Genomic DNA, 14,481 nt, shown 5'->3' with positions numbered 1-14,481 from the left:
TACCACATTGATTAAGATAAAATTGTCTCATATCTGAATGGCTTTCAGTATTTTCTGAACAAAAGTTTCATACTTTCTTCCTCAGCTCCTCCTGGAGAAGCCTCTACGTATCTTGTCATGGGACTAGCAGGAAACAGGATAATTGAAGAGAGTTTAATAAAGCATTTATTTACAAAGGAGTAGGTAGTATTGGAAGAAACTCACAAAGGCTGGTGCAGTAACCTAGTGCCAGGAAGAATTAGGAGTTATTGCCACCCCTTGGACTGAAGGGCAAGAGAGGGTTACCAGAACCCCGAGGGAGAGGCTGTGGTTGTCACATAGGGTTGCCCTTGGAGTTGTGACCTATAGGAGAGGAACAAAACTAATAAATGGCAACCCAGCAAAAAGGAAGCTGGAGGGATAAATACCCCAAACCCATTCTCCTCTCATTACCATAGCTCCACTGGTGCCTCCTGTTAGCCAGACCCAAGCTGAAACCAGATGGGGAGGGAGCCTTTGGTATAGTTCATAAAAGTCAGCCTCCTAGGACAAAAAGCACAGTGAAGAAGGAGGGAAAGCTAATCATGAGAAACAGGAAATATCAAGCACATTCTGGGATAAAAGAGACTCATGTGAACTCTTCCCTATCTGTTCTTTGCAAAGGAAACTTCTCCTTAAAAAAGCAGTTTCTCATTCATTAGTTATATGTGTTAAAGGGCAAGATGTACACAATTACAGCCTTCTCTGCAATCAGCAGTCACAACAAAGCTACCATGTGCCTTGAGCCTTGTGCCAAGGACAGGAAGCCCTGGAGATGCAGGCTGCATCAGAGGACACGCTGTGCAGGTGGAGATCCCGGAAGATAAGTAGGATCACAGGAGCACAGCCCGAGGCCACCAAGATGGAGCAACCAAATGAGATTTATGGAGAAACTAAACTCTGCCCCAGGTAAACCTTATTCAGCCAAGGTGAAGATTAAGATTAAGGCTGAAAGATATAGAAAATTAAAGTTTACTAAGCACAAATTCTGTTATGTGTTATTTCATTTGAAGACGCGAACTATGAAACTTCTGGGTAAAAGCTGGCTGTGGTTTGCCTATTTTTATAGCATGTCTGATAAAGAAAGTTTGGTGAATACTAATGGTGATAAGGAAATAAACTTACAGCAAGGACTAAATGGACAGGTTTCCCAGCTTCCGCATTCCCCCATCACCTCCACCTGCCACACACACACAAAGTCTATTTATTATCCGTACAACAGCACAAGTGATTCTTTTGCCGTATAAGTCAGATCGTGTTACTTTTCTGCTTAAAATTCTCTAGTGTTTCCCCATTTTATTTGCAATATAATCCAGACCTTACCAAGTCAATAAAGCTCTACTAGACTTTTCCAAACCATGCATCATGCTCATTTATGGATCATGAAATAAGGTTCCCCAGAAACCCACAAGTGAGGTCTCTCCTTATTTTCTTCAAATGCAAAAGTCATATACCCAGAGAGAACTTTTCTGACTACCCCATAGAAAGTAGGCCCATCAACATTTTCACTCTCTTTTTTCTTACCCTATTTTACTTTTCTCCAAGGCTTTTATTATCAAATGAGATATCATGTATTTATTTGTTTGTTTCATCCCTTGCTTTACTGAAATGTAAGCTTCATGAGAACAGGGACTTTACCGTATTCACTACAGTATCCCCATGCCTAGAACAATAGGGGTTCAAAAATTTGTTGATGATGAATGGATGGATGGGGAGAGAGATGATGTAATAGGATGGCCTTGAGGAAATAATATGCTAAGAGGACTCTGGAGCTAACAGATGACCCAGTTTCCTTCTGGAAAAACCAGCTTGCCTGTCACGTCCCCCTGCTGTACACCCCAAACACACATATAGACACACACCTCCCTCACTGCCACCTGCAGGACTCTGCCTACTGTTAGCAACATCGGGAGAGGCAAGGCTTCAGCCAGGTGGCAGTGGGGAGAAGAGTGTGGAGTGAGTATTTGTGTGATTATCTGCTTTGCCCTGCCTAGATTGAAGGCTTTAAAGGGATGCCGAGAAGCAGGATTGTCTACAGACCCTAGAATCTGGCTTTGAAGGCTACACCAGCTAAAGGCTTCACTGTGGTCAGCAAGAGTCCCCAGCTAGCTCAGATCCTTAGCACCAATGCTCATCTCTTAAATTTTATCAGACTCTCATTTCAGCCTGCCTTATCCACAAATCCAACCTTTATTCCAAACATTTTTCCTTCAGAAATCCCATTACTCTGATTAAATATGTGGCAGTTTTAATAATTCAGCAACCAGAAAACAATTAATTTCATAGTATATACAATATTTTTAAGTCTTAAAAGAGAAAAAAAATGTTTATTTCTTAAAGCAACCATATAGCATTGCTTATTAACAAGACATCACATCAAAATCAGTTGTTTTCAAAATAAATGAATGAGTCCACTCCATCTGCAAGAGCGCTGGCCCTTGTGACCAAGGACACTCTACCCCCAGCTTTTGCTGCCCCTTCACCACAGATTGGTCTCCTGGGGATCCTGCCTGTCCTTAAAAGGAAGGAGGCAATGACCACCATTCTCCAGATAGCAAGGCTGAGGATTAATACAGAAAGGCAGATGGAGGATTGGCCCAGAGCACACTGATCGGAGGCCCAGCAACTCCACAGAGTTTTGAAGAATAAGAGGCACCCTTAGAAATATCAAGGGCTTCTCTTCCTAAGCTTACAAGTGGTGGCGGCGGCAGCAAATGTTGGCCTCATTGGCAAGGTCCAGGCCATGTGCAGTGCCATCGTGGAGATCGTGAAGCCCAATGACGAGAAGCCTGACGAGTTTGAGTCGGGCTTCTCCCAGGCCCTCCTAGAGCTGGGGATGAACTGGGACCTCAAGGCCCAGCTGCAGGAGCTGAACATCATGGCCACCAAGAAAATTGAAGGTGGTGGTGGTCAGAAAGCTATCATAATCTTTGTTCCCATTCCTCAACTGAAATCTTTCCAGAAAATCCAGGTCCGGCTAGTGCGTGAGTTGGAGAAGAAGTTCAGCGGGAAGCAAGTTGTCTTTATCACTCAGAGGAGAATTCTGCCTAAGCCAACTCGAAAAAGCCGTACAAAAAATAAGCAAAAACGTCCCAGGAGCCGCACTCTGACAGCCATGCATGATACCATCCTGGAGGACCTGGTTTTCCCAAGTGAGATTGTGGCCAAGAGAATCTGCGTGAAGCTGGATGGCAGCCGACTCATAAAGATTCAATTGGATAAAGCACAGCAGAACAATGTGGAACACAAGGTTGAAACATTTTCTGGCATCTATAAGAAGCTCACTGGTAAGGATGTTAATTTTGAATTCCCAGAGTTTCAGTCATAAACAAAAATGACTAAATAAAATATTATTCACAATTTTTAAAAAAGCAAGGACTTATTCATTCATTCATTCATTCAACAAATATTTATTTGCCAAATATCAGCAGTCTAACACATACCAGTTATAGTTCTAAGCACTGGGGTAAAATGATGAGCAAGGTAGACCAGGTGTCTACCTTCATGGAGCTCATGTTCTAGGGGGAGGGAAAGGAAAATAAATAGGAAACCAAAAAGTAGGTAAGCCCATAACCAAATAGAATCCTGTTAGAGAGTGATAACCGGTGCAGGAAGTAACCTGAAGTAAGGAGGGAGAGAGTGAATGAGCACCTGGGCTTGGGTTGGGTGAGGTGGGAGGTGCTTTAGTGGAGGGGACCATGGAAGGCCTCTGAGTAGTGACAGCTCTGGTGAGTGATGACAAGTGGCCACCATGCAAAGGTCCTGGCAACAGGAACACCAAATGCAAAGGCTCTGAAGTAGGAACAATCTTAAGTGTTAGAGAAAAAGACCAAGATAGCTACAGCCTGGTGAGCAAGGCGGGGAGTTGAAGGAAACAAGGTCAGAGGGACAGCAGGCCCCAGATCAAATATACACACATAAATATGTGTGGTTACTGTCGTTGTGAAACAGTGTAAATGCTGAAATCATTCTTAAAAGAGAGGCTCTACAATGTAAAAAAATTAATAACCATCAAGGTAAAAATGCCAATGGATACTCAGAAAAAAACTGGGAAAGAACAGAAGATTATATAGGAAGTAAGAAGGAAATTGTTCATCCTATATAAGGAAATGTCAGCATATGTGATGTTATTCTTGATTTTGAGGAAGAAAGAAAAGTAACTGATTTCTGAACATTTACAGATAAGAAAAAATAATGCCAAAATAAATCTCTATTCATCTAGAAAGAGAAAAGACAGAGAGCTCAAAAGAAGCTGACAGAAATAAGACCAAACATCTGTGATCACAGTAAATGACAAGTGGGTCAAAAATCAACAGTAATTACTTAGAGAACGAACTTATGGTTACAAGGGGAGGAAAGATGGGAGGAAGGGATAGTTAGGGCATATGGGATCGACATGCACACAATGCTATATTTAAAATGGATAACCAACAAGGACCTACTGTAGAGCACAGGGAACTCTGCTCAATATTATGTGGCAGCCTGGATGGGAGGGGAGTCTGGGGGAGAATGGATACATGTATATGTATGGTTGAATCGCTTTGCTGTGCACCTGATACTATCACAACATTGTTAATCAGCTATACTCCAATATAAAATTAAAAGTTTTTAAAAAAACCAATTAACATAAAAAAAATCAACTGTTATTAATAATCAGCAGGCATAATTTTAAATTATAAAGAAACATTAATAATGATTATAAGGCATTAAACAGAACAAAACTACATAATATATTGATTTATTAATTAGTTCAAAATGAAGTATAACTTTCACTAAAACTTATATTACAAATAGTATAACATTTAAATAGATAAATAAATATTAGAATTATATGGTAATAGAATTAAAACAAAGGTGAAATTTCAGATCAGTACAAGGAGGATGGATTATTTGATTAACAGTGAGACAACTGGTTAACCATTGGGAAAAAAATAAAAGTAAAGCCAATATAAACTCCAAATGCATTAATTAAATCATATAAATACCAAAACTTAGAAGGATTTTTTTATGTTTGAAGTGTTGAACACCTTTCCAAATGTGACACCGAACTCAGAAGTCATAAAAGAAAAAAATGGATACCTTTGATGATATTTAGAAATACTGAGTAAGAAAACTGCAAACAAAGACAAATGACAAACTGGGAAAAATATTGTAATTTGTAACATGATCAACTACTTCCATTAATATATAACAAATAAGAAATGATAAATAATCCAACAGAAAAATGTAAAAAGCCTAGAACAGAGATTCATAAAACAGCCCTTAGAAGTAGGAAATGACACCTACCTTCTTAAAAAGAGAAAAGAAGTTAAAACTGCACTGAAGGGCTTCCCTGGTGGCGCAGTGGTTGAGAGTCCACCTGGCGATGCAGGAGATGCGGGTTCGTGCCCGGGTCCGGGAAGATCCCACACGCCGCGGAGCGGCTGGGCCCGTGAGCCATGGCCGCTGAGCCTGCGCGTCCGGAGCCTGTGCTCCGCAACGGGAGAGGCCAGAACAGTGAGAGGCCCGCGTACCAAACAAAAAACAAAAAACAAAAACCTGCACTGAAATCCTATTTTTTAAAACCAATAAAATTGTCAAAGATATAAACATTTGATACCTCACACTTCCTTAGTCTCCCTAGATGGGGAGCCTCTTGTTCCGCCTTGCTCTGCCCCCGCCCACTCCAGAGTACAAAGTGCATAACAGGACCTCAACAAGTAGTTCTTTAATTGACTCTCTAATGAAGAAAAGGAGCTCATGGAAGAGTTTGAAGGTGATTGATGGAATTAATATTACTTGTTGGAATTCCAGAAATCCTAAAGGTGTTTGTCCGACTGGTCCCCCAGATCTAGTCTCTCTCTACTCTAATCTCTGCCCACTCTACCATGAGAATTACCTTTTAAAATCTCAGAGATCATTAAGTCTGTCATGCTAACAAATATTTGATATTGTTTAAATATAATGAGCATATAATTCAGTAGAAACTATTTTTGTTTTAATTTCATGTCTATAGGGTAAAATCCAAAGCGTAGTACAGGAGATCATTTCACATTCTGATTCCAAATGTTTTCAGTCTCATCTCTTGTCATACCACTTGGACCCCTCTTGTCTTCCACCAGGTTCTCTCAATTCTAATCAATCCAGACTCTATTCTCCAGATTAATTATGCACTTCTACATCCCTAATCCTTTGGAATTTCCTCTGCTAGAAAGGTTCTTCCTTTAAGCCCCACCCATTGGACCACTTATCAAAACTCTTGTCTTCAAGGTCCAGTTCAGATGTGGAAACTTTCATCCCCATACACCTGGTTCAACACCCTGGTCAGAATTTATCACATCTCCCTCTGTGTTTCCATAGCCCTTTTTTTATAAAAAAGGGATTTCTCCTCTAGCTTTGAAAGTCTCTGATTGCCTTTTTGTTCATTGTGGCTACTTTTCATTTATTCAACATTTATTGATTCATTCAAAAATATCTATTCAGTGCCTACTATATTCTAGGTGCTAGGTAATTAGAAAAAAATAAAATCCTCTAAGTCCTCCTGAAGCTTAGATTCAAGTCATGAGTTAAGTTTTGACTTCCTTGAGTGTCACTATCATTTTCCCCAGCACCAAACACCAGGTCCTTCCTGCATGGAGTAGGTATTCAAAAGCTACACCTGCCTGTTCTCCCTTTCCCATGAATAACTGTTTCTCTGTAGTTAATGAAAAGTTTTGTTAACTGAAACATGCCGATAGATTGTAGAGATTGTCTAACTATTATGAAGGAATCTAAATTATTCAATAGAAAATACTGCTGCCCTAACAAATAGCAGTTAACCCACCCATGATAGCAGTCACCTGGAGTATTTTTTTTTTTATCACTAGAAATAATGGTTTGTTTCATCATGAAATGGTGATGCCTATGGAGTCTTTACTATTTACCAGGTATCATTGGAGGGCTTTCTGTATTCATCCATTTAATTGTATCAACAACTCTAAGAAGTATTGTTATCTCTTTTCTTTATAGATGTGGAATCTGAGAAAAATCACTTGCCCCAAATCACATAGCTGGTAAAAGACGGAGCTGGCATTTGAACTCAGGCAGCCTGGCTCCTAAGCCTGTGCTCTTATCCACTACATCTTAAGGGCATAGAAAATAAAATTCTTTTCCAAATTCAATAGACTAAAATGACTTACAGATGATTATGAATGCAAGAAGACTGTTAACACTAGTGGTTTTCACTTCTCTTAAGCTCTTTTATTTGTAAGAAATAGATATATATCCAATTTACCTGAAAGAATATAAGATGAGGTGGGATGGTAATATAAGTTCACACATACATGTGTGAATGAAAAATGTTGCTGCCATATCAGTAAACAAAGGATGTTGCAGCCATCACATTGCAGCCTCCCCAGTGGTGAGCCCTGATGGAACTCAGGATGGAAACAGGATGCCCGGCATCAAGAAGTCAGCTGCTGCAGCCACCCCCGACGGTGCACCCTGAGGAGACTCAGGATGAGAAAACACAGGATACTGGCCCCAGATAGCTGAGGTGCATGTCAAAGGAATGATTTCAATAAGCCCAGACTCTTGCATTTTCCCATTCACAGAAAAGTGCTAAATTCATTAACTTGAGATGTCTGGTCTTCTTAAATTATCAGTAATCTTTTGATATTCCAACTACCTGTTTTTTGTTGCAAAACTCCTATATATCCTGGCTCTCCCCTTACCTTTTGGGAGAAGTCCCTCACAGTGATCTGAGAGGCTGCCTCCTGGGCTTGAAGTCCTCAGAAAATCCACCAAATAAAACATAACTCTCAACTTTTAGGTTGTGCATTTTTTTCAGTCAACACACGGAAACCCTGGAAAGGCAGGAAGCGTTTGGAATCAGACTCATAGGACCAGAAACTAGAAGGGCATTCTGATCCCTAAGCTTCCCTATGGACCTGAGAACAAGAACTTCGTAAATGTTCTTTACTCTAGTGTTCCACTTTTAACCTGTCTGCTCCTGTGTGTCCCCTCCTCTTTCTGTTATCAACTAGTATGCTTTTCATTCTCCTCAGTTAAATTCCTGAGAAGAATCTGGTTGCATCAGCTCAAAATGATGTAGAGCTCTCCTTTTGTCCCCGGCCAGTCCTGGAGGACCCGCCTGCTGTGGATCTACCCCTGAGCCCAGTTCCCTCTCAGTCAACCAAGGGCAGGCCAGAAGGAGGGGGAGGACAGGGTCACTTCATTCAAAACACTTATGCTAAAGCAAGGCCTAGGCTCAGGTAGCTTCCCTAAAATAGTGCTTTGTGTGTGGCAGACATTCACTGCCGTGCTTGATATAAGAATCAAGAACATGTGGGGATTATCTCTAATATAAAGAGAGATGTATAGAATTATATGTTTAATAAAATACTATATGTGGAAGCTTTATAAATTCTCACCTGAATTATTGCAGTTGCCTGCCCACCATGCTCTTCTCCCCACCCTAAACTCCACATTATCTATTCTCCACACAGAAGCCATGGTGATCCCTCTAAAGTGTATCAGATTATCTCAAAACCTGGCATGGCCTCCTCACCTCTCTTCAAGTAAAGACAAGAGCCCAGATGATGGCCTAAAAATGACCATTGGGTAGTCAACATTCTCCTTCTCATTTCACTGCCTGCAGATCCCCCGCTTCATTCTGTCCAGCAAACTGTTTCTCACACATGCCAAGCATACTCCCACCCCAGAGGCTTTGCCCTGGTTTATTCTGCCTGGAATGCAATAATATTCCAAGTAGCCCTCACTCTTCCTGTCTTTGTGCAAATCACACCATTTCGGTAGGGCCTACCCTGGCCACTTTATGTAAAACTGCAATCATCCCCCACATCTCCAGCTTCCCATCTCCCTTTACCCTGTTCTATTTTTTCCCCATAATACTTAATGGTTTCTGACACACTTTAATTTATTATATTTATTATTTGCCTTTTTCTGGTAGCATATAAGTTCCACAAGGTCAGAAATTTTATTTTCTTTGTTTACTAAAATATCTTCTTCACTAAAACAGTACCTAGCACTTTTGTTGAATATGAACCCAACAAAATGTTTGTTGAATGAATTAATGAAATTGCCACTAATTATGTAAGGTGTAATCCATCCTATTTTCTATACCTAAGAGCTTTGATACATTTCCATTATGATCTTGAGCTTTTCGGTGAGTGCTGAACTTTAAATCCATGTGGGTTGGGGATTTTATTTGACCCAAGAAAAATTCAGTAGAGTTGGAGAAAGTGAAGTTCAACTTCTCTATCTATTCAACTTCTATTCTTCTAGAAGTACACTTTTCTATCTAATAGTAGCTAACAAAGATAACTTGTTTGTTCATGTTTGGAAATCTTTCTAAAATAGTGTAGAATCTGCTGTCAGTGTGCCTACCAATAGCAGCATTTTCTATTTTGATGGAATGGAATATCTGCAAAATGTGAGGGCTGGCATGTCTCTACCACAAATAAAGTGCTAGCTTTTTTGATATCTACTGTGATCACTGAGGCTTTTTTGTTTAGGTTCAGGTTCACAGCTACAGATTTGGGTTGGGATTGCCAGAAGGCTGACTACTGAATAAGCAGTGTCACTATATTTAGAATGTAAATGGTAGTTTACAAAAATAGAATATCTGTTTTTGCTACCTTACTTGACTCTATGTTTTTAGGATTCATTTGGGATTAAAAGAATTTGAGAGTATATGAATATTTTTGTTACAATCTAAGGGTTTCTATAAGTTTGGAAACTATAAATATTATAAATTTTTTCATGGCAAAATCTCATATTTATTTCTGCCTCTAACCTTTGGGTAGTCTTCATGAAACTCCCTATTTGAGTTAGTTTGTAGATGCTGATTTCAGGTATAAGAATGCTATAAGGCGTATTATTGATAATTAAATGATGGCACTTATCCCAACTCAAGGTAAGAAATCCAAATAAGTTGCCTAGTAGAATTTAGATGTCATCCTACAAGAAACTGAAAGAGCCTAGTGAGTTCTGATCATTGAAAATTCTGGTCAGGAATAGTCCTCTGATTCATTAAAATATTACTTTGTATAACTGTATCTCATAATATTTCATCTCAGAATGAGGAACTTCTAAATTATGAAAAAAAATAATAATTTCTCCTTCAAGGTATAAAGTCCTTAGCAAACCTTCAGAATAAAAGACACTGTGCAAACATTGGACATTACGATCATTATGTTATTTCACAATGTTCTAAATATAATACTTTTTTGTTGTACTAGGAAGAAATACAGAACTTAGCATACTCACCAAGTACACGGAGGAGAACTGTACATCTTTAATTCCTATACCAGGAATTAGCAATTCAAATTTGCTTGAAAAACTGAAAATTAGCTTATACCTAAATTTCAATGACTTCATCCTCATTTATTGAATGTTCTAGGGCGGATTAAGTATAGATCTTGCTCAGTTTACAATGGGGTTACATCCCAATAAGCCTATTGTAAATTTAAAATATCATAAGTCAAAAATACATTTAATATACCTCCTAGAAAATATCATAGCTTAGCCTAGCATAGCTTAAACATGCTCAGAACATTTACATTAACCTTTAGTTGGGCATAATCATCTAACACAAAGCCTATTTTATAATAAGGTGTTAAATATCTCATGTAATTTATTGACTACTGTACTGAAAGTGAAAAACGGTTGTCTAGGTACAGAATGTCTGGGTACAGAATAAGTGTATCAGTTGTTTACCCTCTGATCACTTAGCTGACTGGGAGCTGTGGCTCGCTGCACAGGATCATGAAAGATATTGTACTGAACATCACTAGCCTGGGGAAAGAGCAAAATTCAAACTTTGAAGTATAGTTTCTACTAACTGCATATTGCTTTGGCACTATTGTAAAGCTGAAAAAGCTTACTATGAAACATTGTAAATCGAGGACCATATGTATCTTTAAGCATGAGTCAAAGGAACAACTTTCTAGGGTATTTAAAACCAAATCTATGGAAAGTTGACAAATTTGGTCCAGTCACATGATGTATTGAACCTAGATTTTTATGTTTACTTCTACCCCAAACACCTATAAATTTTAAATAGTTAAACCCATAGGGACAGCAGAGAACAGAAGATGCAACATAAGAGAGAAGGGGGAAAATATCAAAAGAAAATAAAAAGAGAAAGAGAGAACTGAGACAAATATCTAGGATAATGGTGAATAAACATCCCAAAATTGCAGTTCAAAATTTCTAAGAAGCAACCAATTCAAGTTGGATCGAGAAAACAAAAGGTGATATTACATGACAATTTTATTCAATTAGAGGAAGAAAAGAAAAGAAAAGAGAAGGTATCACCTGGGGGGATAAAAGTAAATATCTGTTGTGTGAACTATTCAGATTTTTTTTTCAGTTTATAGGTAAAATTTAGGGATTGATTGGTGATTGAATAATGGAAAAAAACAGAAACAAAACATTAACTCTAAACAATACCAACTCAGGAAATACAAGAAGTGTAAACATAGTATAATATATAGATTAACTGTAAATAATAGTTACATAATAATATAAACACAGATCACTAATTGAACTCACAAAAGTAATAATAAACTTTTTTGGAGGTGTGAGACATGGAGAAGTATTTATCTGAATACGTGTGTGTGTGTGTGTGTGTGTGTGTGAGAGAGAGAGAGAGACAGAGACAGAGACAGAGACAGAGACAGAGAGAGAGAGAGGAAGAGAGCAAAATCATCTTCCTTAGTAGAAAAGCAATAGGTTATGTCTAAAACTAAAAAATAAAAACCTTAAGAAGCATGTTACCTACAAATACTAAAGTAAATAACAAAAGAAACAGCTAAAAGAATTGAAAGTGGTTGTTTCAGTGGTTGTTTTATCGTCTCAATAATCAAAGTGAAAAAATATCAAGAGGGGCAGGGGTCTACCTTTTTATATAAATCTGTAATACCATTAGAAATGTATTTATTAATTAAGATAAATTTAAAATTGGGACTTCCCTGGTGGTGCAGTGGTTAAGAATCCGGCTGCCAATGCAGGGGACACAGGTTCAAGCCCTGGTCCGGGAAGATCCCACATGCCTCAGAGCAGCTAAGCCCGTGTGTTACGACTACTTAGCCCATGTGCTGTGACTACTGAAACCTGCACACCTAGAGCCTGTGCTCTGCAACAAGAGAAGCCACCACAATAAGAAGCCCACACACTGCAATGAAGAGTAGTTCCCACTCACCGCAACTAGAGAAAAAGCCTGCACACAGCAAGGAAGACCCAACGCAGCCAAAAACAAACAAACAAAAAACATAAATTTAAAATTAATTAAAAAGCTAAGTGAAAAAAGCAACATGCAGAGAATTACATATGCATAATTTTTATGCATCTATTGAGATGATATGATTTTCAATCTTTGATATGGTGTATTATATTGATTGATTTTCTTTTTGTTGTTTTTAATTTAATTTTTATTTTATATTGGTGTAGAGTTGATTTACAATGTTGTGCTAGTTTCAGGTGTACAGCAAAGTAATTTAGTTATACATATACATATATCCATTCTTTTTCAAATTATTTTCCCATATAGGTTATTACAGAACATTGAATATAGTTCCCTGTGCTATACAACAATATGAGTTGTTGTTGATTATTTTATATACAGTAGTGTGTATATCTTAATCCCAAACTCCTAATTTATCCCTCCCCACACCCCAACTTTGGTAGCCATAAGTTTGTCTTAGAGTCCATGAGTCTGTTCCTGTCTTGTGAATAAGTTCATTTGTGTCATCTTTTTAGTTTCCGCATATAAGCGATATCATACGATATTTCTCTTTCTCTGTCTGACTTACTTCCTTTAGTATGATAATCTCCAGGTCCAACCATGTTGCTGCAAATGGCATTATTTCATTCTTTTTTATGACTGAGTAATAGGCCATTGTATATATGTACCACATCTTCTTTATCCATTCCTCTGTTGATGGACATTTAGGTTGCTTCCATGTCTTGGCTATTGTAAATAGTGCTGCTATGAACATTGGGGTGCATGTATCTTTTTGAATTATGGTTTTCTCCAGATATATGCCCAGGAATGGGATTGCAGGATCATATGGTAACTCTATTTTTAGTTTTTTAAGGAACCTTCATACTGTCTCCCATAGTGGTTGTACCAATTTACATTCCCACCAACAGTGCAAGAAGGTTCCCTTTTCTCCACACCCTCTCCAGCACTTATTGTTTGTAGACTTTTTGATGATGGCCATTCTGACCAGTGTGACCCATTGTAGTTTTGATTTGCATTTCTCTAATAATTAGCAATGTTGAGCATCTTTTCATGTGCATTTTGGCCATCTGTATGTCTTCTTTGGAGAAATGTTTATTTAGATCTTCTGCCCATTTTTTGATTGGGTTTTTTGGTTTTTTGATATTGAGTTACATGAGCTGTTTGTATATTTTGGAGATTAATCCCTTGTTGGTCACTTCATTTGCAAATATTTTCTCCTATTCTGTGGGTTGTCTTTTCATTTTGTCTATGGTTTCCTTTACTGTGCAAAAGCTTTTAAATTTAATTAGGTCCCATTTGTTTATTTTTGTTTTTATTTCCATTACTCTAGGAGGTGGATCCAAAAAGATGCTGCTGCAATTTATGTCAAAGAGTGTTCTGCCTATGCTTTCTTCTAGGAGTTTTATAGTATCCAGTCTTGCATTTAGGACTTTAATCCGTTTTGGGTGTATTTTTGTGTATGGTGTTAGAGAATGTTCTAATTTCATTCTTTTACATGTTGCTGTCCAGTTTACTAGCACGATTTATTGAAGAGACTGTCTTTTCTTCATTGTATATTCTTGTCTCCTTTGTTGTAGATTAATTGACCATAGGTGCATGGGTTTATTTCTGGGCTTTCTATCCTGTTCCTTTGGTCTATATATTTCTGTTTTTCTGCCTGTACCATACCAGAATAAACTCATTTGGTCATGATGTATGATGTTTTCAATATTGCTAAATGCAGTTTTCTAATACTTTTTTGCATTACACCTATGTCCATGAGGGCTATCAGAGTTTAGTTTTCTTTAATGTCTTTATCAGAGTAAATGATTTGAGACATTCTCTCCTCTATTTTCTGGAAGAGCTCATGTAGAATTAGTATTATTTCATCCTTAAATCAAATAGTTGGTAGGATTCACCAGTGAAGCCATCTGGGCCTAGGGTCTCTTGTGTAGAACAGTTTTTCACTGCAAGTTCTATGGTTTTTAATAGTCATAGAACTAGTCAGATCTTCTATTTCCTCTTGTGTGAACTTTGGTTGTTTGTAACTTCAAGAGAATTTGCCTAATTCATCTAACTTTTCAAATTTATTGGTACACAATTATTCATGATATTCCTTTATTATTTTATAGTTCTGCAGGAACTATAGCAATGTCTCTTATTTCATTCCTAATGTTGGTAAGTAATCTTTTCTCTTTCTTGTTTTTGTTTGTTTTTCTTGTTAGTCTGGCTACAGATTTATCAGTTTTATTGACATT

At 38.0% G+C, this 14,481-nt stretch overlaps 1 protein-coding gene across 1 annotated transcript; it reads left to right on the top strand.

The window, feature by feature from the left end:
* Positions 1–2,761: 2,761 nt before the first annotated feature.
* LOC132437190 (small ribosomal subunit protein eS7-like) lies at positions 2,762–3,346 on the top strand. The gene has a single exon (XM_060030456.1). It carries the CDS (start codon positions 2,762–2,764, stop codon positions 3,344–3,346), a length of 585 nt encoding a protein of 194 aa, XP_059886439.1.
* The last annotated feature ends 11,135 nt before the right edge of the window (positions 3,347–14,481 follow it).

This window comes from Delphinus delphis, chromosome 14 (genome assembly GCF_949987515.2).
Source record: "Delphinus delphis chromosome 14, mDelDel1.2, whole genome shotgun sequence".
Taxonomy (NCBI): domain Eukaryota; kingdom Metazoa; phylum Chordata; class Mammalia; order Artiodactyla; family Delphinidae; genus Delphinus; species Delphinus delphis.
Note: the sequence above shows the minus strand (reverse complement) of the source record. Positions and strands in the feature narration are given on the sequence as shown.